Source organism: Cucurbita pepo, chromosome 10 (genome assembly GCF_057944985.1).
Source record: "Cucurbita pepo subsp. pepo isolate OVF chromosome 10, ASM5794498v1, whole genome shotgun sequence".
Lineage (NCBI taxonomy): Eukaryota > Viridiplantae > Streptophyta > Magnoliopsida > Cucurbitales > Cucurbitaceae > Cucurbita > Cucurbita pepo.
This window is the reverse complement of record NC_141807.1, coordinates 5,521,904-5,543,906: the sequence shown is the minus strand read 5'-3', so window position 1 is coordinate 5,543,906 and position 22,003 is coordinate 5,521,904. Positions and strand designations below refer to the sequence as shown.

The 22,003-nt window shown below is 36.1% G+C and overlaps 1 protein-coding gene across 1 annotated transcript; it reads left to right on the top strand.

The window, feature by feature from the left end:
- Positions 1-6,122: 6,122 nt before the first annotated feature.
- Positions 6,123-21,577, top strand: LOC111803579 (regulatory-associated protein of TOR 1). The gene is made up of 23 exons (XM_023688058.2): positions 6,123-6,861; positions 8,328-8,430; positions 9,424-9,506; positions 9,586-9,744; positions 9,817-9,933; positions 10,078-10,220; positions 11,491-11,645; positions 11,720-11,864; positions 11,951-12,029; positions 13,150-13,251; positions 13,972-14,055; positions 14,175-14,285; positions 15,707-16,072; positions 16,171-16,345; positions 16,937-17,560; positions 17,742-18,071; positions 18,172-18,298; positions 18,587-18,711; positions 18,817-18,962; positions 19,095-19,196; positions 19,768-19,853; positions 20,449-20,533; positions 20,627-21,577. The coding sequence occupies exons 1-23, from the start codon at positions 6,559-6,561 to the stop codon at positions 20,963-20,965; spliced, it is 4,089 nt and encodes a 1,362-aa protein (XP_023543826.1). The 5' UTR covers positions 6,123-6,558; the 3' UTR covers positions 20,966-21,577.
- The last annotated feature ends 426 nt before the right edge of the window (positions 21,578-22,003 follow it).

Here is a 22,003-nt window from a genome sequence, read left to right as displayed (position 1 = left end):
CCTCTCTTCTCTGTTTCTCTCACTTGTTTTTTACTTTTTGAATTTTTCACTCTACTCCGCGTCTATCACAAGAAACTGAACCATTGTTTAATTACTACGCTACCCTTCTCCATTATTATATGTTTTTTCTTAAATAAAATTTATCCAGGATTTAAATTGATTCAACGTCACACGGAAATTTGAATATCCGATCTCAAAATAATTATGATACAATCTTAAAGCAAAGTTGATGAAGGTGAAGAGTCGTATGATTTGGATGCATACGTGACACTTGACGTTCAGAAGGGTGAGAGTTGGTTTGAGTGTGTAATAGTTTTATAAAATCTGTAGTCGTTAGAAAACTTGTGAATTCCGACAAGTTGTTGGAATGTCGGGATTCACGCAATCCTAATCACCCACCTTTGTATCGCCCAATTCTTTCGATCGGATTTTTTTCCGTCGATCAATAATGAATTTTGAGCCTATTTTCTAGAGTACCAAACGAGCCTGTTCAACCCAACTCCTTACCGCATGACCCAAGTCTCTCCTGATCTCAGCTTGCAGTCCTAGCTTGTTCGTGTCGACCCACGTTGTCATCTAGCATGTTGCGCTTTCAAGTTGACTCTCAATGTGTGTCGTGCAGATTTATATGTAGATATTAAATAATATATAGTTTAGTCTTATATAAATTTATCGTATATGATACATTGGCTCACATGTTTTTACATGAATTATTTGGATCAAATCATTTGTAACAATTATCAAGATAAAACACTCAAACTTATTCATATATTATAGACACTCCTCCCGGTATAACAATCACATATTATTCAAAATTACATTAATAATCTTGATTTTTTCTTACAATAATTATTATAAATAAAAATAATTAAAGTAGCTATTAAAAATTAAATAAATAATTATAAGTATTATGGGAAGATTAATGCACGTGTCATGAAAGGATAAAGTACCCAAAAAAAACCCAAACTCTTCTAAAACCAAACCGATCCAATCGACTACCAAAAAACCCAAAATCAAGCATGGCTTAAACCAACCGGACAGACTCGGTCTTCCGGTTCAGCGGTCTTTTCCCATTTCGGGTTTTTTCTTCCGGGCGGAGTTCGTTGGGTACTACTAAGACATTCCGTTTGGACAAGGCCGGCAAGAGTGGCCCATATTAATCATTTATCGGCCCATGAGGCCCATTTAGTTTATTAGAAATATCACAGGCCCATTAAAATCCCTCCATGCCAGCATGAGTAAAGAAGACAGACCAATCATTAAGCTTCACGTTCCCAATACACCGACCCCCATCGACAGCTATTGGTTGGCTGTCACGCATAAATCCACGTGATTTCTGGAGCTCTTGCTCACAGCCTCGCACGGACTTTCTTTTTTTTCTTTTCTTTTTTCTTTTTTTTTTAATTAGAAAGAAGCATTAATGACCTGGAAATTGGCTGACGAAATGAGATGGGGACCCATCAAATGATGTACAGTGGTTAGTGATCCACCAATAACCAACCCCAACTGTTTGATCTCGCCGACGTGTCGGCCAAGCCCGTTGTCAGTATGGGCTGGAATGTTATTTATTTCGGCCCATCATAATTGTTCTAATTACGAATGGCCTATAACAACCGAGAAGTTTGTACACCCTTATAAACAATGTTTCATTATCCTCGCATATCAATTTGGAATCTAACAATCCACCTCCCCCTTCAGGGTTAACGTCCTCACTGGCATTCATCTCTCTCAAATCAATATAAGATCTCACAATCCACCCCTTTTAGAACCCAACGTCCTCACTGATGTGCTACCCGGTGTATGACTTTGGTACCAACTGTAACGGTCAAAGCTCACCACTAGCAGATATTGTATTTTTTAGACTTTTCCTTACGCGTCCGCCAGTGAGAAATTTCTATACCCTTATAAGGAATGTTTCGTTCTCCTCTTCAACCAATGTGAGATCTCACAATCCACCTTTTCGAGGCCCAACGTTTTCGCTGACATTCGTTTATTTCAACAACCGATATGAGATCTCATATATATACTCATGATCTTCCTCTTAATTAACCCATACAAGACTCCGACAATCATTAACAAAAAAAAAAAAAAAAAAAAAAGAACAAAACAAAACAAGAAAAGACTTAATATTGAAATAAATATATAAATTTTGGGGGAAAAGAAAGTCAAAGATGAGAGTCGAAAGATCATAGGATACCAATCAAATCATAAGGTGTGATTAGTCAGCGTTAGCTGTAATATTGAAAGCACTCGAATATTACCTTTCCCTCGTGACCTATGGAATTGCGTCACGTGCATGTCTACCCACACACACAGCTCCACAGCGAATTTACCATCAATTTTAGTTTCTAAATTAAGGCTTTGAATTGACTGATTTTTTTATTAATTATTTTAAGAAACAATAATTAACTATACAATTAAAAAACATTCACCATCACTCTTCCTATCTTTTATTTTCATGCTCAATATGCTTTTATTCTTTTAATTATTTTTTCACTTTTTTCAATTATATTTTTAAAACTATTTATCAATAGAAATTTTGTTTTACTCGTGGAGTTGGAACTCTGTGGGGGCTCACCCCGAACGGGATTATATCCTCCGTCTCAGCCATGCTTAATATAAATATATTTTCAATGCATATCATACACTTTAACTATATTAAAGAGATTAATTAATTAATTTTAAAAATTTAATCCTAGTATTTAATTATAAAAATTAGATTATAATATTAAAATTTTAATTTATAAAATTAGGTTGTATATATTAGGAAATATATTGATTTATTAGGATTATTTTTTTATAATTTTTAATAATAATTATATTGAAAAATGAAAATTATAAAGTAACTATTTTTTCTAAATAATAAAAATAGTCGTAGGAATTCCCGATTCTCGAAAAATAAATGAGAAATTTTCATTCCTGTCTCGTCCCATGAACGTTTCTAGTTTAAAGGCTTGTGAGGTTGCTTGCCAAAAGCACTCAAAATGGCAGCCTTAGCTTCAATCTCACGCCCAAGGAAACACGAACACTCGTCCAAAAAGCTAGTGACCGAGCATTATCAAATCTTATATTAGTTGAAAAGAGAAACGAACAATTACTTATAAAAGTGTGAAAACTTGTCTCTAGTAGAGGCGTTTTAAAATCACGAAGCTGACGACGATACATAATAGGTCAAAACGGATAATATCTGCTAGTGAGAGTGGCTTAGACCGTTACAAATGGTATCATAGTCAGACACCAGACAGTGTGCCAACAAGAACACTGAGCCTCCAATCAAGTGGATTGTGAGATCCCACACTAGTCGAAGAGAATAACAAAACATTTATTATAAGAGTATGAAAATCTCTCTCTAATAGACGCGTTTTAAAATTGTAAAGCTGACGACGAACATCGCAGGAGATGCAGAAGAACTTCGAGAACATACCTTAGGTGTCGATCTTGGACGTGGACATATATATATATATATATATATATATATATATATATATATATATATATATGGAGCATTTGAATATGGTGGAAATAAACACATTTAAATTGAGGGGTTTATATTGTTTTATATTATATAATAAAGTTGAAATGAGAGGGAATTTGAGTGAGTGACATAAATAGGGTTTTGATTCCAAAAGAAACTGCTTTTGTTTCGTTGATTCCTTTTTATAGACCCACGTGGCTATTATAATCCCACCTTTTATTTAAATTCTCATTGGCTAATGCTTACGCACCAAAACTGACCTCATTTTTCTAACCCAAACTGGATGACTTTGTGACCCACAATCCCACCATTATATTTACCCACCAAAACCGGCTCGTATTTGTTATCAATATGTATGCTCACGTCATTTTAAACTATAAAACATGCATATTGGTTGGAGAGGAGAACGAAACATTCCTTATAAGGATATAGAAACCTCCTTCCAACCGACCAAATTTAAAATCGACAAGCTAATAATGATAACTAAAGGTCAAAGCTAACAATATCTACTAATGATGGATTTTAGCTGTTACAAGATAAGGCAGTAGTTTAGTTGTTGATTGGTGAGTATTATATATATATATATATATTTTTTTTTTTTGTACAAAGACTATGCTATTATTAATTTATTGTTTTAAATTAAATGTGTAATTTCATATCTTCATTGGAAAACGTCTTATTTTAAATTTATATATAAAGTTATTTAAGACATGTATGTAGTAACGTCTCTAATTTAGACAATAAGATTAGGGGTATTACAGTTGATATCAAAGCCCTAGACTTAACATACCAGACATACTGTGTCACTGTTTGTCTATGTTTTTTTTTTTCTTTTTAAATAATAAGTGATTTAGTTAAAAATGCGTACGATAACAACTAATGTTGAATTAAAAGTACCCCAATTGAAATTAGTGGCATTTTTTAAATTAATAAATTAAAGAAAATAGGTACAAATATAAGAAGACTGATAAAAGAGTCCAAATTATATAAATGGGAGTAATAAAACAAATAAATACAGCTTTCCAAAGCTGACACGAAACTTCTAGTTCTGCCCAAATCCTAACCTACCTATGTTTGAAAATGCCCAAATAAATCAATAATCTATAAATTTATCAACTTACTTCAATTATCTATTACTATATATATACTAACTTACCTGATTCGATATCCTTGATTATGACTATCTTCGTGGAAGATATTATTTCTCAAATCGGAACGTGGGTATTTGACTAGATGCCCCACTATTGACTTTGACTTGCTTTCCATCCGAACCGAGGTGGTTAACTGGTGCTTAAAGAACTACTTGCGATGCTTTACAAGCTTATGAGTTTGGAGAGAAAGGTATATCTTGGTCTGGGTTCGGGATTTCCGAAGAAATGTAGGATGTCGTTGTAGTGTATATTAGATCAAGGTCGAGGGAATGAGAAAGGGAGAGACTTCGTGTTCTTATCGTAAGAAAAACGTTAGGAAAAAAGAATGAGTATTTATAAATTACTAAGGTTGAAAAATGCAATCACATGCAAGATAAAATGTGATATTTCTTCTTAATGGGACCTAAAACCATGGTCTCGGACTTTATGCTTTTCATGTTCGGGATATGTATCACTTTCATACACATGTGATCTATTAGGCTCGTACTACTTTCACAATTCTTAGGCCTCGTCAGGTATGCACCACTTTTGTACGTAAATAGTATGTCTTTTGTATACATTAGCTACACACTAAAATACATACAAATTGTCTGACGTATCACATAACATCCAACTGTCAGTTTACTTTCAACTATTCAAAGCAAATTAGATAAAAATGCTTTAGAAGCTGTTTGAATTTTCAATGTCAGAATAGCTTACACAATACACATAAATGTCTATCACTAGTAGGTCCTATGTAGATAGGCTTAATATGCCATAAATCATTGGAATATTATTCAAAACAATATAATTTCAAGAGAAACTAACCTAAACCAGCCGAAACATAAGTGGAAATGGCAAGCAATTGATCGAAATATGAACTGAACCGACTAGAAATGACGTAACTGGTTGGAGAAGTGGCTTAACCAATCAAAAAAGCAATTGAATCGATTGAAAACGGACTAACTCAATATCAGAGGTAGGACCAAATCATACGAATTAAGCGTGAGTAAAGTCGAGGCACACATGAACCAAGAGTAGAAGTGATTCAGTTGGATATCAGTTAAGGCTTAGACATGAATGAGCTTTGGCCCAAGGGGTTAGGCTCGAGGGCATGTAGATGATGAGGGTTCAAATGGTCAATCTTGAGCTATGACACACATTAATGGCGGAGATCTAGACGGCTAGTCTTATGTGTGGGCTTGGAGCGACTGTTGGGGTTTTTAGGGCATGCAGATCGGGTCACGTCGCGCTTGTTACCACATTTTAACCTAATTATTTAAAAAACTAGAATAATTATGGTCATAAGTTACTATATATTAAATATTTAATACATCCTTAAAGAAATTAATCAAGGAGAAAACATTGAACCTACTTCTATTTTATTATATTTTATTATATTTCCATATTTAAAATTATTTTTGTGGGGTAAAAAAAAAAAAAAAAAAAAAAAAAAACAAACTAAGCAGAAAAAGACTCCCTCTTTGTTTCTGTTTCTCTCACTTGAGTTTGACAAAATCGTAATGCAAAAGAGGTGAGTTTTTTTTTTTTTTTATTTCCGTTGGTGCCGCCACTGTTTTATGCGCCTCCATCCTCTTCTCTTCTTCACCACCTAGGGTTATCAAAAACCAGAACTACCACAGGCCTCATCTCTGGGTTTCCTAGGGTTTTACGAGCTGGATTCTCTCTCATTTCTCCGCCGAATCCCCACGCGCCGCTGGTTAAGCGGCTTCGTCGATTAGTTTCAGATTCCCGTGTGTTCTCTCTATCTCTCTCTCTCTCTCGCTCTCTTGCTGATTTTCAGCCGATCCAGAAAAGGCGTCTTCAGCAACCTTATGGTTTTCGTTATCCGTTTGGGAGGAGGACGGGGTGTGGTCGTAGTACGATTAGGGCAACGTTGATTGATTGGGCGTTTCCAGATTGGTTTTCGTGTTTCGAGGGTTTTGGATTTGGATGGCATTGGGGGATTTGATGGCCTCTCGGATTTCGCAATCTTCGTTGGCCGTGGTCTCCTCTAATCACGTGGATGACTGTACTTCCAACCACGATGACGATGGGGATTTAGTTTCGCTCAGAAGAGATTCCGATGCTGCGAGTAGTAGTTATGGCAATGCTGCTATCAGTACTGCCACAACCATGGTTTACTTGCCGCAGACTATAGTGTTTTGTGAGCTTCGACACGATGCGTTTGAGGCTTGTCTGCCTGCCGGCCCATCTGATAGCGGATTGGTCTCTAAATGGAGACCTAAAGACCGAGTAAGCCATTTATTGTTTCCGTATCATGAAACATTTTTGCTCTTCCCGTTTTCTGAGCATTTTATTGTCTGTAATGACTGGATGCACGGTCGACCGTTTCCATTTTCTTTATCGGGATGTCACTAGCTTATTATGTTAGAATTCGTGCTCCATTGTTCACTTCTGCTACCTTTCGTAGATACGATTGTTGCGGTCTATAGAGCTATCTAAATTTCTTACGGAAATCCCTATATATCCTTGCACCCAATTACGTGTCAGGGAAAAGGGGATTTATCTAGGTATAATCGGAATATGAGCTTGATCGAGTTATGCACAGTGGGTAGATAATGCATATGGATACGGTTAGTATAACTCACATGAAATGAAGATTATCATCTCTGATACAACACCAATCCTCATAGAAATATAACTTTTTAAAATTTTTAAATTTTTTTTGCTGTGAAGTGGGTTTTTTGTACGAAAATTCCAATATAGTTTTTATTTCATTATTACCACAGAGACTCCAGAATGATCATGATTCTTTTAAGCGCTAGAGTGTCAACTGAATCCTCTATACCTTATTAGTCCAGAATTGAGTCAAATTCTCTTGGAGAACTGAGGTGGAACAGTCCACCACCACCACCACACACGCACACATTCACTTGCCCCACACACATTTTGAGCTTTTGGACAGTGAAGTCTTTGTGAAATGGAGTTTATGCACATGACACGTCCTTACTTCTGCTTCAGGGGTCTGTTAATTCTTATTTTTAACCTTGGTCCAAAACATAAAGCTTTATAACACTGTCTGCAAAGATTTGATTGTTTATTAATAGGATGAAACCAAAATTTGGAAGTTCAATATTTAAAAGCTTGATCAAATTAATTTGGAAGGTAACACATTACTTAATTGCCAGGTAGGCAGTGCTGATTCAACAAAGAAGTATAAAAGAAAAGAGAGCGATACTCTGTTTTACATTTTTGGGATAACCTCTTGAAGAAAGATACGTGGACATAGTTGAATATGTACTAAATGTTTATTAGTATGGTATGGACGTATAGATGGATCTTTTTGGATGTAGTACACAGGAAATATAGATTTTATCTGGATTTATGAACCAGAAGTATCTGACCGGCAACCATGTAGTGGAATTAGATTTTATTGGTGCGTCTTTTTTTCTTGCATCTTTTGATGTATGGAGCAACGTCTTTGAGGTGGCTTTTTTTTTTCTCCACGTTGATGCTGGACAATGTAGGTTTATAGGCTAGTTTCTTTCTGGTCTTTCTGTTCCAGCAATTTAGTTTGAAACCATCATCAACAATTGTAACATCGAAGCGTTTAGCTCTTTAGGAACTTGGAAGTATTGCTCGACTCTTTGCAGTACATGTTTACTAGTTCCTTTATTTTTATTTTCCTTTTTATCCTTTGAAGTACTTGTACAATTATGAAATTATCTAGATATTTTAACTGATACCTTTTTGTGCAGATGAAGACGGGATGTGTAGCTCTAGTATTATGTTTAAACATTAGTGTTGATCCACCTGATGTTATTAAGATATCTCCTTGCGCCCGAATGGAGTGCTGGATAGGTGTGTATTTTACATCATTACTGTTTCTCTTGGACTAGTTCTTCTGTTTGAGTTTCCTGTGATTCTCATATTTTACTTCATTTTAATGATAATTTTGTTTAACCAACCAATTACATATATCTTTCCAGTTGTTATGCTCAGAAGTTCTGTCAAAGACGTGGATCTTACCAATAAATAAGTCCAATCGGGTTATAATGTTTTCCAGGCTCCCAAGGATGTTATAAATGTTCATTAATTGTTTTTGTTGCACATTTTTTCTCTGGAATTTATGAGGTTTATCTTGTATGCATGAAATGTTGAATATGAACACGATGAAGATGCAGAAATATCCTTTTATTGTGACAATAGTATGGTACCAAATATAAATTTGTATTGTTGAAGCTGAATATTGGCGTATATAAACCATACAAACATAGATACATATTTATTTATTTATTCTGTACTCTTATTGCATTACACCATGTAATATTGCATCATATCTTCATATAACTGCAAATTCAATTTCTTTTGTCTATTTGATATTTGTTATATTTTGGTTTTCTCTTAAATTTATTTTCACTGAAGTAGTAAATGTTGATGGCAGTTTTGTTTGAAATCTGCATAATCCAATACTAGAGCTTGTGATGGAGATGGTAAATACTTTGGAGTTTAAAACTAACACTGTTTCCTGAAATCAGACCTTCAGTGGGTGGACCTTGCCTCATTATTAGGCATGGCGTCTCCATGTGCAATTGTCTTCCCCAATTTCAACTCAGCTCTTTTATGTCTCATTTTTACTAACGCTCTTAGGTCTGACTTTGCACCATCTTTCTGACTGCTGTTGATGTGTTAGTTCCATATCAATGCATTTGATTACTTAGAAAGGAGAGGATATAAATTTTTTGTGATGGGAATTGGGATTCACATTTCAGTTCTGGTTCCAGTTAAACTTATGCTCTTTATCATCTTTAAAGTTATCTTTTAGGTCTGTTAAAATGTTTTATCTTGTTGCAGATCCATTTTCTATGGCACCCCAAAAAGCACTTGAATCTATTGGAAAAACATTGAGTGTACAGTATGAGAGGTGGCAACCAAGGGTGAAGACCATTATGCCCAGAACTTTGTATGATTTGTTGTATTTTTGGTCTATATCCTTACTTGATGATGTGTGTGTAGGCTCGCTATAAAGTTCAGCTGGATCCCACTGTAGAAGAGGTAAAAAAGCTCTGTAGTACATGTCGCAAGTATGCAAAAACTGAAAGGGTTCTATTTCATTATAATGGACATGGTGTTCCAAAGCCAACTGCTAGTGGTGAAATATGGCTTTTCAACAAGGTCTGTAATGAATATTATACTCGTCTGTTAATGCCTGTTATTGTCTTATTCTCACAGTTTTTTGTGGTGCAGAGTTATACCCAGTATATCCCCTTACCTATTAGTGATCTGGACTCGTGGTTGAAGACACCTTCCATTTACGTGTTTGACTGTTCTGCTGCTGGGATGATAGTCAATGCCTTCACTGAGGTACTTACTGTCAACTATGTTTTCATTTTTATTTATTTTGTCGGTACTAATATTTCATCATCAGGAGCACTATTTTCAATTTTTTTTATAAGATAAATGATGTTCATACTCTTAATTACATAAGTATCGTTTTTTTTTTTATAGCTTCACGATCCCTCTGGATCAACAAGGGATTGCATTTTGCTTGCAGCATGTGAATCGCATGAAACTCTTCCGCAAAGAGCTGAATTTCCTGCCGATGTTTTTACCTCTTGCCTTACAACACCAATCAAGATGGCCTTGAGATGGTGAACTTATTCTCATTCATTTATCTTGACCAATGCACCTTTATATACACAAGTGTCTTTGAATTTTAGCTGTAGACTGGTTTCTGTCACTTTGTTTATGAAACTCAGAAAAAGTTCTTTATGACTTAATTGTTGAAGATTAGGTTTAAAATTCACAAATTTGAGAATTATTAGGTTCTGATTCAACTACATGACCTATCTCGACCAGTTGGGTGTTCTAGAATCTGATATATTACAATGGAAAATAGCTAAAGATAAAAGGTACATAAGAAGTTTGAGTTCAAATTCAAATGTATAGAAGTTGAAGGATATTAAGGATTGGATGGTTTTTCATCTATGTTTCTATATTCTATTATGTTCGTGCCACCTGAGTTCTGTGAAAAACCGTTTAGTGGCTGAAGTTTTTCATCTTGAAAGCTCTCACTCATTATCACTTGGGTTTTTTTTCATTATTTGTTCGATAGAGAAATAATGGAGATCATGACTCTTTTCTTTTATTGGAGAGGCTGAGTTTAGATTGTGGAGAAGGGAGTTTCGTCTTTGGAGTCTTGGCCATTCTAGTAAATTTTCTTGTAGCTCTTTTTATCATTTCTTGCTGAACCCTTCTCCATGTAGTGAGCTTTTTTCCTTCTCGTTGGAAGGTGAAAATTCCAAAGAAAGGTTAGGTTTTTACTGGACATGCTATCCAAGGAAAAGTTTTTATTCTTGATAGGCTTTTGAGGATGTTGTCCTCCTGGATAGGACCGTTTTGTTGTATCCTTTGTTGGAAAGCGAAGGAAGACATGGATCATATCCGTTGGAGTTGCAAATTTACTCGGGGTTTTTAGAATTACTTTTGTGCTCCGTTTGATGTCCAACTTGCTAGACACAGAGATGACAGAGTGATGATGAGGAGTTCCTCTGTCACTCTCCTTTTTATGATTAAGGGAGGTTTCTTAGGTAAGTTGGAGTTTGTGCTTTATTATTTGGTCTTTGGGGGGAAAGAAACAATAAAACGTTAGAGCTTTGGAGTCGGGTCCTTGGTGTGTTTGGTCCTCATTAGGTTCTATGTTTCTCTTAAAGCGTTGACAAAAAAAATCTTTTTGTAATTATACGTCAGGTCTCGTTGTACTTGATTGAAGTCCCTTGCTATAGTGGGACTTCTTCCTTTTTTTTTTGGGCTTAAACTCTATCCCTCCCCTGCATAAAAAAAATATTTTCTGTTTTTAATCAATTTTCTATATTTTTCTGTTTTCTGAACATTCTCTTATCATGGGATCTTATCCCTTAGGTTTTGCAAACGTTCATTGCTTCGTGAGTCTCTTGATGATTCACTGATAGATAAAATACCTGGCCGGCAAACTGATCGAAAGACACTTCTTGGGGAATTGAATTGGATTTTCACAGCTGTCACTGATACAATTGCCTGGAATGTTCTTCCACATGGTAGCTTTCAGATTTACTTTACCAATGCTGTCCTTTTTCTTTCTTGTCATTGCTTCTATGTTATTTTGGTGCAGATCTATTTCAAAGGTTGTTCAGACAGGATTTGTTAGTTGCCAGTCTATTTAGAAATTTTTTGCTTGCTGAGCGGATTATGCGGTCTGCAAATTGTTCACCAATTTCACATCCAATGTTACCTTCAACCCATCAGCATCATATGTGGTAGAGTTCGAGCAACCTTGATAGTTAGGTCTTTCAGTGTTCAATTGGTTTATTGACTCTATTGTGGATGTGCCTGCTTCTTTCAGGGATGCGTGGGACATGGCTGCCGAGATTTGTCTTTCTCAACTTCCAGCATTGGTTGAAGACCCTAACTTGGAGTTTCAGGTTAGTTTTTCTTGACAGGTGTTTTTATTATATTAACGGTTCCTTGTAACACAAAAATGTTTGTCTTAAAGCAAGAAACCTATTTTTATTTACCCCTGAAAGTTACTCGGTAAGAACTAATTTACAGTAAATTACAAACAAGATCAAGCTCTTCAATGGAACTCACAAAATTCTACCCCAATTTTAGTTAATCATAATGGGAGGGCGTGTAGATGCTAAATTATATACCTATATTGCTACATAGTACAAATTCAAAGGGAAACATAAAATTTTTCTGATTCATACACCTCTCCGATCTTCTTACTTCCTATGGAAATAATGTTTTTTTTTTTTAAATTTCTTTCTACATGTTCCATAGTATCGATTTGAGAGCAATCATTCTAATCTCCTTATCCAAAGTATCGTTGATAGCAATCATTCTAAGCTCCTTAGATATTACCTTAAAAGGGTGGCCATATAGCAACTAAAGTAAAAAGTAACCCATAAGAGTTGAAAATTTCCCATAGTGAGCTTCCAGTTTTCTTCCAAAAGATGGCCCATTCCAACAAATAATGGGAGCAACGAGAAGGATTCAAGGTCAACTTGGGGCATCTATTCTGTGACTTTTATGTTGTAATTAGTTCACGAAGGCGAGCTGGCCGGATGAAAATTTAATATTTTCCGGGTGCACTTTTGCTTCCAAATTTATTTGCTAAGTTCTTTCTGCTAAGCTTCTCCCAACCTTTGTTTGGTTTTGGGTGAAGGCTCGAGAGTATCACAACGGATGCAAGTTCCATATCCTCATTCCTCTTAGCCTTTCTTAGTCCGCTATGTTTATCTTCTAGCAGCCTTAATATTAAATAAGTCATTAAACCCATCAACTTAAAAGCTACAACCTCATCGACCAAATGTCCCCTCCACTTACTTTCAATCAAGTTTGGACAATCCAATTCACTGAGCTACATTTTTTGAAATAGTTGGGAAATGGACCCAAAATAGGTCCTGTGTTTTCAACGCTGAAGGGATATTATTTAAAACTATTCGTACATGTTTTTAATTCTTTTATTCATTTCAAAATTTTATGGTTAAAAAAATATCTATTAGATATTGAATTAAAAATTTCTTCTGTGTAATGTTCCAGCCAAGTCCATTTTTCACCGAACAGTTGACAGCTTTTGAGGTATGGCTTGATCATGGATCTGAAAATAAGAAACCTCCAGAACAGCTGCCCATTGTCCTTCAGGTACAAAAAGCCCCTCTTTCTCTTTTGGATACTTATCTTTTATTGATTATGATTGTGAATTTTGCTGTACTTTTTTATTATTTGCATGCTTTCTTTTAGTTTCTGAGCTGCCTTTACTTCTGAATGTTAGCATTTTGTCTGGATAGCTGCTGTACATTGTCCTGTTCTCTATTCCATCACTGTAACGCATCTGTCTTTCTCGACCGCATAGTTGGGAGTGGGTTGATGAACAGTGATACAACCTGTCAATGTGAATGGATACTGTCTTGGAGCTTGTATTTGAACAGTGCCTTAAAGTTTCCTTCTCTTGCTCTGATCTTGTTTGCACTTGTACCGAAAATGTTGTCTCACCGTACTTTTCCATGCTTTATTTTGACTGCCTATGTTGAGTACTTGATTTTAGCACAAGAGAGTGATTGCCAAAGTAATGCTTCATGTTTAATGATTCATCCATATCTAAATCTGTTCCTTCTTATGTTAAGCTTTTTCTGCTGTGTTAATGCTGCCATCAATATTGTGTGGAACCAATGCAATGTTTTTCCCTGACCAATTTCTTTTTCATTGTTCACTTGCTTTCCTTAATTAGATCCCCTTTTCAATGTATGCAGTAGCTTTCGATTTCATCTATCTCCATTGAGTAACCTCGTCTTCCATAGAGAGCATTTTTTCTTTCTTTTTAATTGTGTATAATTAATTACAGCAGAGTGACCTTTGTCATAGGTTTTACTCAGCCAAGGACATCGATTCAGGGCGCTGGTTCTTCTTGGTAGATTCCTTGATATGGGGCCTTGGGCTGTTGATCTGGTAGCCTTACTCGAGACTTTGTCTATCATTACTGCGTCATTTGTGTCTTCTCCTTTTTCATACTTCCCCTCTCAGGGGCAATTGTTGTTGGTTGCTAATAGGATAAATTCATTCTCTAGGCCTTGTCCGTTGGAATATTCCCATATGTTCTAAAGCTTCTGCAGACAACAACACCCGAGCTGCGACAAATTCTGGTTTTTATATGGACAAAGATTCTGGCCCTAGATAAGGTATATAATATAGTTAAGTCATTCTTTTGCAACTGTGGCTTGAAAGATGGCTGGCTTTTGATGGGCTAACTAGGATCTCTTTATCATTCAAGGTTGTTTCTTTTATTGCTTTGTCTTGGAGCTCCTTACGGAGTTTTGTAATTGTTCTCTTTTTTGGTGGCATACTGCATGCGTATGTGCAATTCTTGTTGTTTTTTCTTGGGAGGTATATTTGCCATGTGATTTTATATATAATCTTTCTTTACTGATAATATTTTCTTTCTTACTTAAGTAGTGATCAATTGCATATTTTATTACCGATAATATTTTCATATACCACATGCATATATGCAATTGTTGTTTTCTTTCTTGGGAGGGTACCCTAATATTATCTTCCCCTTGTGATTTTGTATATAATCTATGGTTACTAATATTGATTTTGTTTCACTTAAATAGTTTCGGAAACATAAGATACAAAAAAAAATTGGCCTATCAATTATGTCTGTATGTACGTATGCATGCATGCATGTATGTCATAATGCATTTCTTGTGCATATCCATGTTTTTCACTTTCTCTTTCCTGTAATGTTGTGATGGGAGTTTTGTTTCGTGTCAATGGTATCTTTACTTTCTTTTTTATCTTATTAGTTCTCCTGTCTAATGTTTTTGTTTCTGGGTAGAATTACTAATATCTAAATATCCGTTCTTTTTATTTTTTTCTTGTTCTTACTGTAATCACAATGCCAATGTGTCTTGGTTAATGCTGATGTATAGAGTTTCTTTTCTTTTGAAATTGTCTTTGAAGATTCGTTATCAACATCTTAGTTTGTAGACCCATTTGATTGCGGTTTTCTTCATAGTCAAACCCACCCAACCATATCCTCCCTTGTAAAACTTTCAAAGCTACTCATAAATATGTCAAAAGTCCAACACTTGCCTAATTTTCATCATCATAGTTGTTGACAAATACCAAACAGTTAAGCATAAAGATTGGAGTAATAGGAGTTTCAAAACATTTATGACTAAAGTTATTTATGGAATAGTCATTATGGTTTCAAAGATCACAATCAACAGGGGTACTTTTGAAACAACAACATACGACATGGCTCTTTTGAAGTTCAAGTCTTTTTAGAGGGCATATATGGTAGTTCTTGATATAAGTATACGTTGTTCAGGTTGTTGATTTTTAGTTTCTTAATACTCTTAGCCTTGATCTTTCTTTGAAGCTTATGTAAGTATTGCTTTTCTGACTATCTCTGTTATTTAGTGAGAAGTTGGTCTATTGGTGACTTTTAGCTGTTACTTCATTCAGAAAGTTCTTTCATGCTGTTTTCTCCCCTCGAATCTCTCTCTAGATTTTCTTTTTTTTAATTGTTCTCCACCTTTCTTGTGGGCAAATGTTTTACCTTTGTGTGGTAACTATGACTCTTCTGGAATGGCAGTCTTGCCAGGTTGATTTAGTAAAGGATGGTGGCCATACGTATTTCATCCGCTTTCTTGATAGCTTGGAAGCTTACCCAGAACAGCGTGCAATGGCTGCTTTTGTTTTAGCTGTAATTGTTGATGGACACAGGCGAGGCCAGGAAGCATGCATCGAAGCTAATTTAGAAGCTAATTTAATCCACGTCTGTTTGAAGCATCTTCGGAGTTCAACACCAAATGATGGACAAACTGAGCCGCTATTTCTTCAATGGCTTTGTCTTTGTCTTGGAAAACTGTGGGAAGACTATATAGATGCTCAAATCATAGGATTACAGGCTGATGCCCCTGCTGTCTTTAATTCTTTATTAACCGAGCCCCAACCAGAGGTTCATAATTTACCTTCTTCACTCTATGCATAATCTTGGATGTGTAATATGTACACTTCGGCTATAAGTGTATATCTCAATGTAGATTTCCGTTTCAGGTTAGGGCTTCAGCAGTTTTTGCACTTGGTACTCTACTTGATGTAGGGAGTGACTCGTCTAGAGATGGTGTTGTTGATGATGATGAAAAGTCTAGGGCTGAAACCAGTATTGTTGGAAGTCTCTTGAGTGTTGTTTCAGATGGAAGCCCACTTGTTAGGGCTGAGGTTGCTGTTGGTATGAGTTAATTCCCCTTATTTTCTGCGTATACTTTTGCTGCCTCTGGGTGGTTAATTGGAATTCTATTGCTAGTGCTGTTCGCATGAGAATTAGGTTGAAAATTTTGGAAGACACTGATTTTTTTCCCTTCTGTTTTGTAAATGTATCATGAATGAATTTTATTTCTTATTTAAAATTAAGAGAATTGGGTTGAACCAATTGTAGGAATCAGCCACTACCCGTTATAGATTTTTGTACCTTTGTAGTTTGCACTTGTTGAATGATTGGTGTGTAATATATATATATATATATATATATATATATATCCTTCTTTTTCTTTTGGTGCGAGTCAGATACGATTAGTTTAGCTTATTTATGATATAGATTACAAACTGACTTTGATGCTTACATCTTTACTGTATGTATTTAGTGGGCATATATTGTATGCTCTAACCTATGGGTTTCTGGTTTGAACTTTAATTGAGAATGTATACTGTATTAGAGTACACACACTGCAACGTCCAAATTGTGGGATTAAGGCTGCGTCTCTTTGTTTTATTCTTTCACCATAGGTTTTCTTTCTCCTGATTAAATGTTATGTTTTTATAGCGCTTGCTCGCTTTGCTTTTGGCCACAACAAGCACCTTAAGTCCATTGCTGCAGCATATTGGAAGCCCCATTGTAATTCTTTATTAAGTTCTCTACCCTCTTTGGCTCATATAAGAAGTTCGGGCACTACCTATACCAATTCAAATCAGCACATGCCTCATGCAAGCATTGTTTCCTCTCAAATTGGTCCATTGTTGAGATTTGGAAATGAGAACTCCACTTTAGTTAGAGAAGGAAGGGTTTCCACCAGTAGTCCTCTTGCTAACACCGGAATGATGCATGGATCACCACTTTCAGATGATTCATCACAGCATTCAGATTCAGGAGTTTTACATGAAGATACAGTGAGCAATGGAGCCGTTAATCATTCGAGGCCCAAACCTCTAAATAATGCATTGTATTCACAATGTGTTTTGACTATGTGTACTTTAGCCAATGACCCATCTCCTCGCATTGCGAGCCTTGGTAGGCGGGTGTTGTCTATTATTGGTATTGAACAAGTGGTAACAAAACCTGTAAAGCCCAGTAGTAGCAGTATCAAACCTACTGATGGGACAGCAGCATCTCAGCCACCTAGTTTTGCTGGACTAGCTCGTTCATCTTCATGGTTTGATATGAATGGAGGTATGTTTATTATTTTTGGTTGTGCATTATTACCATTGCAGTGCAATTTTCAGAAACTCTGTCATCAGTGCTTTGATTACTTTGAATGTTCATTATTTCTCCTGTGTTGCTGCTCTCTCTCTACTGAGCTTAGTGCATGGTGCTTATATCGTAACTTTGTCTCCATTTTCTTCTATGTCAGGTCATTTGCCTTTAACTTTCCGAACTCCTCCAGTCAGCCCTCCCAGACCAAGTTACTTGACGGGCATGCGAAGAGTTTGCTCGTTAGAGTTCCGGCCTCAGCTAATGAATTCTCCTGATTCGGGGTTAGCAGATCCATTATGGGGCTCAGGCGGAACTTCAGGAACATCTGAACGCAGTTTTCTTCCACAATCAACAATCTATAACTGGAGCTGTGGGCATTTCTCAAAGCCTCTTCTCACTCCTGCTGATAATGGAGAAGAAATATTTACTAGAAGAGAGGAGAGGGAGAAATTTGTCCTTGAACGCATTGCCAAATGCCAACATTCTCGTAAACCTCTTCAATTTTATTTTTATTCATGATATTTAGTCTTCTCATCATTGAATTTGATAGATCTCTATTTTGTCTTCGCTATCCTTTTTTTCATCAGCTGTTAGTAAGCTGAACGATAATCCAATTGCTAGCTGGGATACAAAGTTCGAAATGGGTACAAAAACATTATTGCTGCAACCATTCTCTCCCATCGTTGTTGCTGCTGATGAGAATGAACGAATTAGGTATGGGTGCTTTCTTGTATTCATTTCTTGCTGTATATTTCCAGTAGATTGTGTTGCGACTCATGGGAAATTTCCAAGTCTGTTGTTGTAAAACCTTTAGTGTCTAGCTCTAGCATCCGTCTGTTGTTACGATTATGTTTTTGGAGACTATTGTTGATTTGGAAGTTAGTTTTGGTCACACTACTGTGCACATATTGAAACAAGTATGGTTCATTTGTTGTTCAAAGCTTTCCCCTAACCTTGTTCCATTGGTTATTACCCTGTAACTTTCTTGGCTTGTCTCTCCAGGGTCTGGAATTATGAAGAACCTGCTCTTCTCAACAGTTTTGATAACCATGATTTTCCTGACAAAGGAATTTCGAAACTCTGTCTTGTGAATGAGCTTGATGACAGCTTGCTTTTGGCTGCATCATGTAAGTTTTCTTCTTACTGTATTTTTTTCTATTAATTTTTGTGGTGTTCGTGTTCATTTAACACTCATTAGTGTGCCTTACTTCAATTTTTCCCTTATCCTTTAGGTGATGGAAGTATTCGTATTTGGAAAGATTACACTGTGAAGGGCAAACAGAAGCTTGTAACTGCATTCTCTGCAATCCAGGGGCACAAACCTGGGGTTCGTAGTATAAATGCTGTTGTGGACTGGCAACAACAGTCTGGATATCTGGTATGTATTTAGTCTGGTTATATCCTCCCCCTCTTCCCTGAAAACTCAGAGAAGCGAGAAGAGAAGAAAATATTTATTGTTTCTTGCTTGTATAATACTGAAGGTCTTTGTCTTTTGTTACGTGATTTGCAGTATGCTTCTGGTGAGGTATCGTCTATTATGCTTTGGGACCTAGATAAGGAGCAGCTTGTTAAATCTATTCCTTCATCATCAGATTGCAGCATCTCAGCATTGGTGAGTTTCACCTCTTCCCAATAATATAGGAAGTAGCAGGTTACTCCTATTTTGAGTCAGCTGCTTATAAACATAGTTTATCATCCTATTTCTTCTGCACCACTTTGTGATTGATTGGGCCAACTTGAGTATAACTCAACAAGTTAAACCAATATCATCGATCAAGAGGTTTGAAGCCCCAATCCCATATGTTTTAGAAATAGATTGGGAATTCTTTTGAGAGTTGTTGCCAGTCTCAAAAGAATTCCCAATTGTATGGATTTTTTGCGTTTATTCTAGTATCCTAATAATGTTATCAGAGGCAAGTTGAGGTGCCCATCTGAAAAATGATTGGAGCAAGTGTTAGATATTGTTGCCTTTACCTTATTAATGCGAACACAAAACATTTAAAAAATAAAATAAATTCAGTTTTTTTCTGGGTGATTTTCTCCGCCTCTTGATATATTTTGCTTTAGGTTTTGAGATTGTTAGTTCTAGTTTTGAATTCTTAGTCCCATGAACTAACAATTGGTAGAATGAGATGGCCTATATATAGATATATATATATTTAAAGAACTCTTTGTCTTCGCAGTCTGCTTCTCAAGTTCATGGGGGTCAGCTTGCAGCTGGTTTCTTAGATGGTTCTGTTAAGCTTTATGATGTTCGCACTTCTGAAACGTAAGCATATGCATATTTTTTCTTGATGCCTTTGTTTGAATAAAGCCAATGTTGGTTAAGCTTCTCATGATCTGCTTGCAGCCTAATTTCCTCCAACAATACATGAAACATTATTTAGTGTTGTGCTTTAGGGGTCAAATAAAGAACTCAGTGGGCTTTGTGATTTTCTACCATCCACTGAGCAACGGGAATACAAATTATAAGAAAGCTCATGAAATAAATAGATGTTCGAAACAAATTGAATGATTCGTTATTCTAAATGTAGTGAACCTAATTTTCCTTATCGTTTATGTTTATGATGTTTCACTGAATATGCTGTGAAGTTGTCACAATAAGATCTGTACTTGTGAAATCGTTACATTGAACCCCGAACCCAGCGTTGTGTATTATTTTGTAAGTCCAAGGGAGCACCCTTTCTTTAAGCTGCCTTCATTTTCTCTCGTATCTCTTTATTGTTTCATCGTGAAGTTTCTGTCAGAAACCCAAGAAATATACTTAGAATGTTCCTGAAATTTTTATTTTCTCGTTTTATATTTAATGCATATTTGCCTTTGTTCATGCCTTCTACAACCTTTTTTTTTTCCTCGATTCGTAGGCCTGTCTGCACAATGCGCCCACATGTTCAAAAAGTAGAAAAAGTTGTCGGGATTGGCTTTCAACCTGGGCTTGATTCGTCAAAGGTGATAAATTTTCTTGGCTGTTGCTACTACAATATCAGTATCCTATCGATGAAGTGTATTTGTTAATGCTTCTTACCATGTACTCTACTCCAGATTGTCAGTGCGTCTCAGGCTGGTGATATTCAGTTTCTGGATATCAGAAATCTCAGAGATAGATATCTAACCATCGATGCCCACAGAGGTTCACTTACAGCATTAGCCGTTCATAGACATGCTCCTATCTTAGCTAGTGGCTCAGCTAAACAGCTAATTAAGGTTTTCAGCCTAGATGGCGATCAACTGGGCACCATTAGATACCACCCTACCTTCATGCCCCAGAAGATTGGCTCTGTAAGCTGCCTCACCTTTCACCCATACGAGGGCCTGCTTGCTGCCGGAGCTGTAGATGCTTGTGTATCTATTTATGCAGATGACAACTCTCGAGGAAGATGAGATTGATTTCCCTGAGTTCCTGGTTGGACATCGAAGTTGCGTGTGCGCATCGATTTTATAACGAGTTGTCTGTGCAGTGCTCATATTGATTATTATCGCCAAGTGCGATTCGATGATATGCTGAGCTGCCCTATTCTTTGCGTCGAAACCTCCCTTCGTCATCAACAGTGTAAGCTATAAATTTATTGGCCTCTGGTGTACAGGGTTCACAGCTGATCAGGAAGAAAAAAAAATCCGTCATATTTATTGGGGCTTTGGCAAATAAATCTGTTGTATAGTTTAGGTTGCTGTAAATATTTCCATTGTTCATCCTCTCTTCTTGTGTGTTCATCGTTCAATTTGTAAAAGGCTATCAACATTTTTTTTTTTTTTTTTTTTTTTTTTTTTTTTTTTTTGTTAACTCACGTTCGTCATCTAAGCCAGTGTATATGGGCGTGTTTGGTTCTCCTGAAATTCTGGAGATTCGATGCGCCCATATCCTATCAGTGTTGAATTTTATTGGTTTTACTTTTCCCCCCCACATTAACCATTATGTAACTTGTAATTATGTCGCATAGTTTGACCTGATTTTCTTGTTCATTTTGTGAATATATAATGCTTGATTTTATGTCATTTTCCCTGTGAGTTTCATCAACAAATTCAATGCTCGTGTATTGAAAATACCAATTCAAGGTGTGAGGGCCATCCATTTCATTACGAATAAGCAATAATATTTCTGATTGGAGAATTTGTCAAGTCATGCTCAATGTCATCCCAAAGTTTAAGCTTGATGACTTAAGATCTATAAGCATGAGCTTTTTTTTTTTTTTTTTTTTTTTTTTTTTTTTTTTTTTTTTTTTTTTAATTCTGGATGAATTTTCGACTTCTTAGGAGAGAAAAACAAGTCTTTGCAGTGGCTTGTATCACTTTTATACGAGACATGAATTTAGATGATCTATTGAAGAAAATGTTTATGTGAAGTTATTGGCTCGGACCCAATTGGCATGACACAATTTGAAAAAGTATGATGAATGCATTTGTTCGACACGAGGTAAATAA

Coding starts and splice junctions, on each gene's coding strand:
- LOC111803579 (XM_023688058.2), top strand. CDS start 6,559: ATGGCATTGGGGGATTTGATGGCCTCTCGGATTTCGCAATCTTCGTTG. Junction 6,862..8,327: donor AATGGAGACCTAAAGACCGA/GTAAGCCATTTA, acceptor CTTTTTGTGCAG/ATGAAGACGGGATGTGTAGC. Junction 9,934..10,077: donor TAGTCAATGCCTTCACTGAG/GTACTTACTGTC, acceptor TTTTTTTTATAG/CTTCACGATCCCTCTGGATC.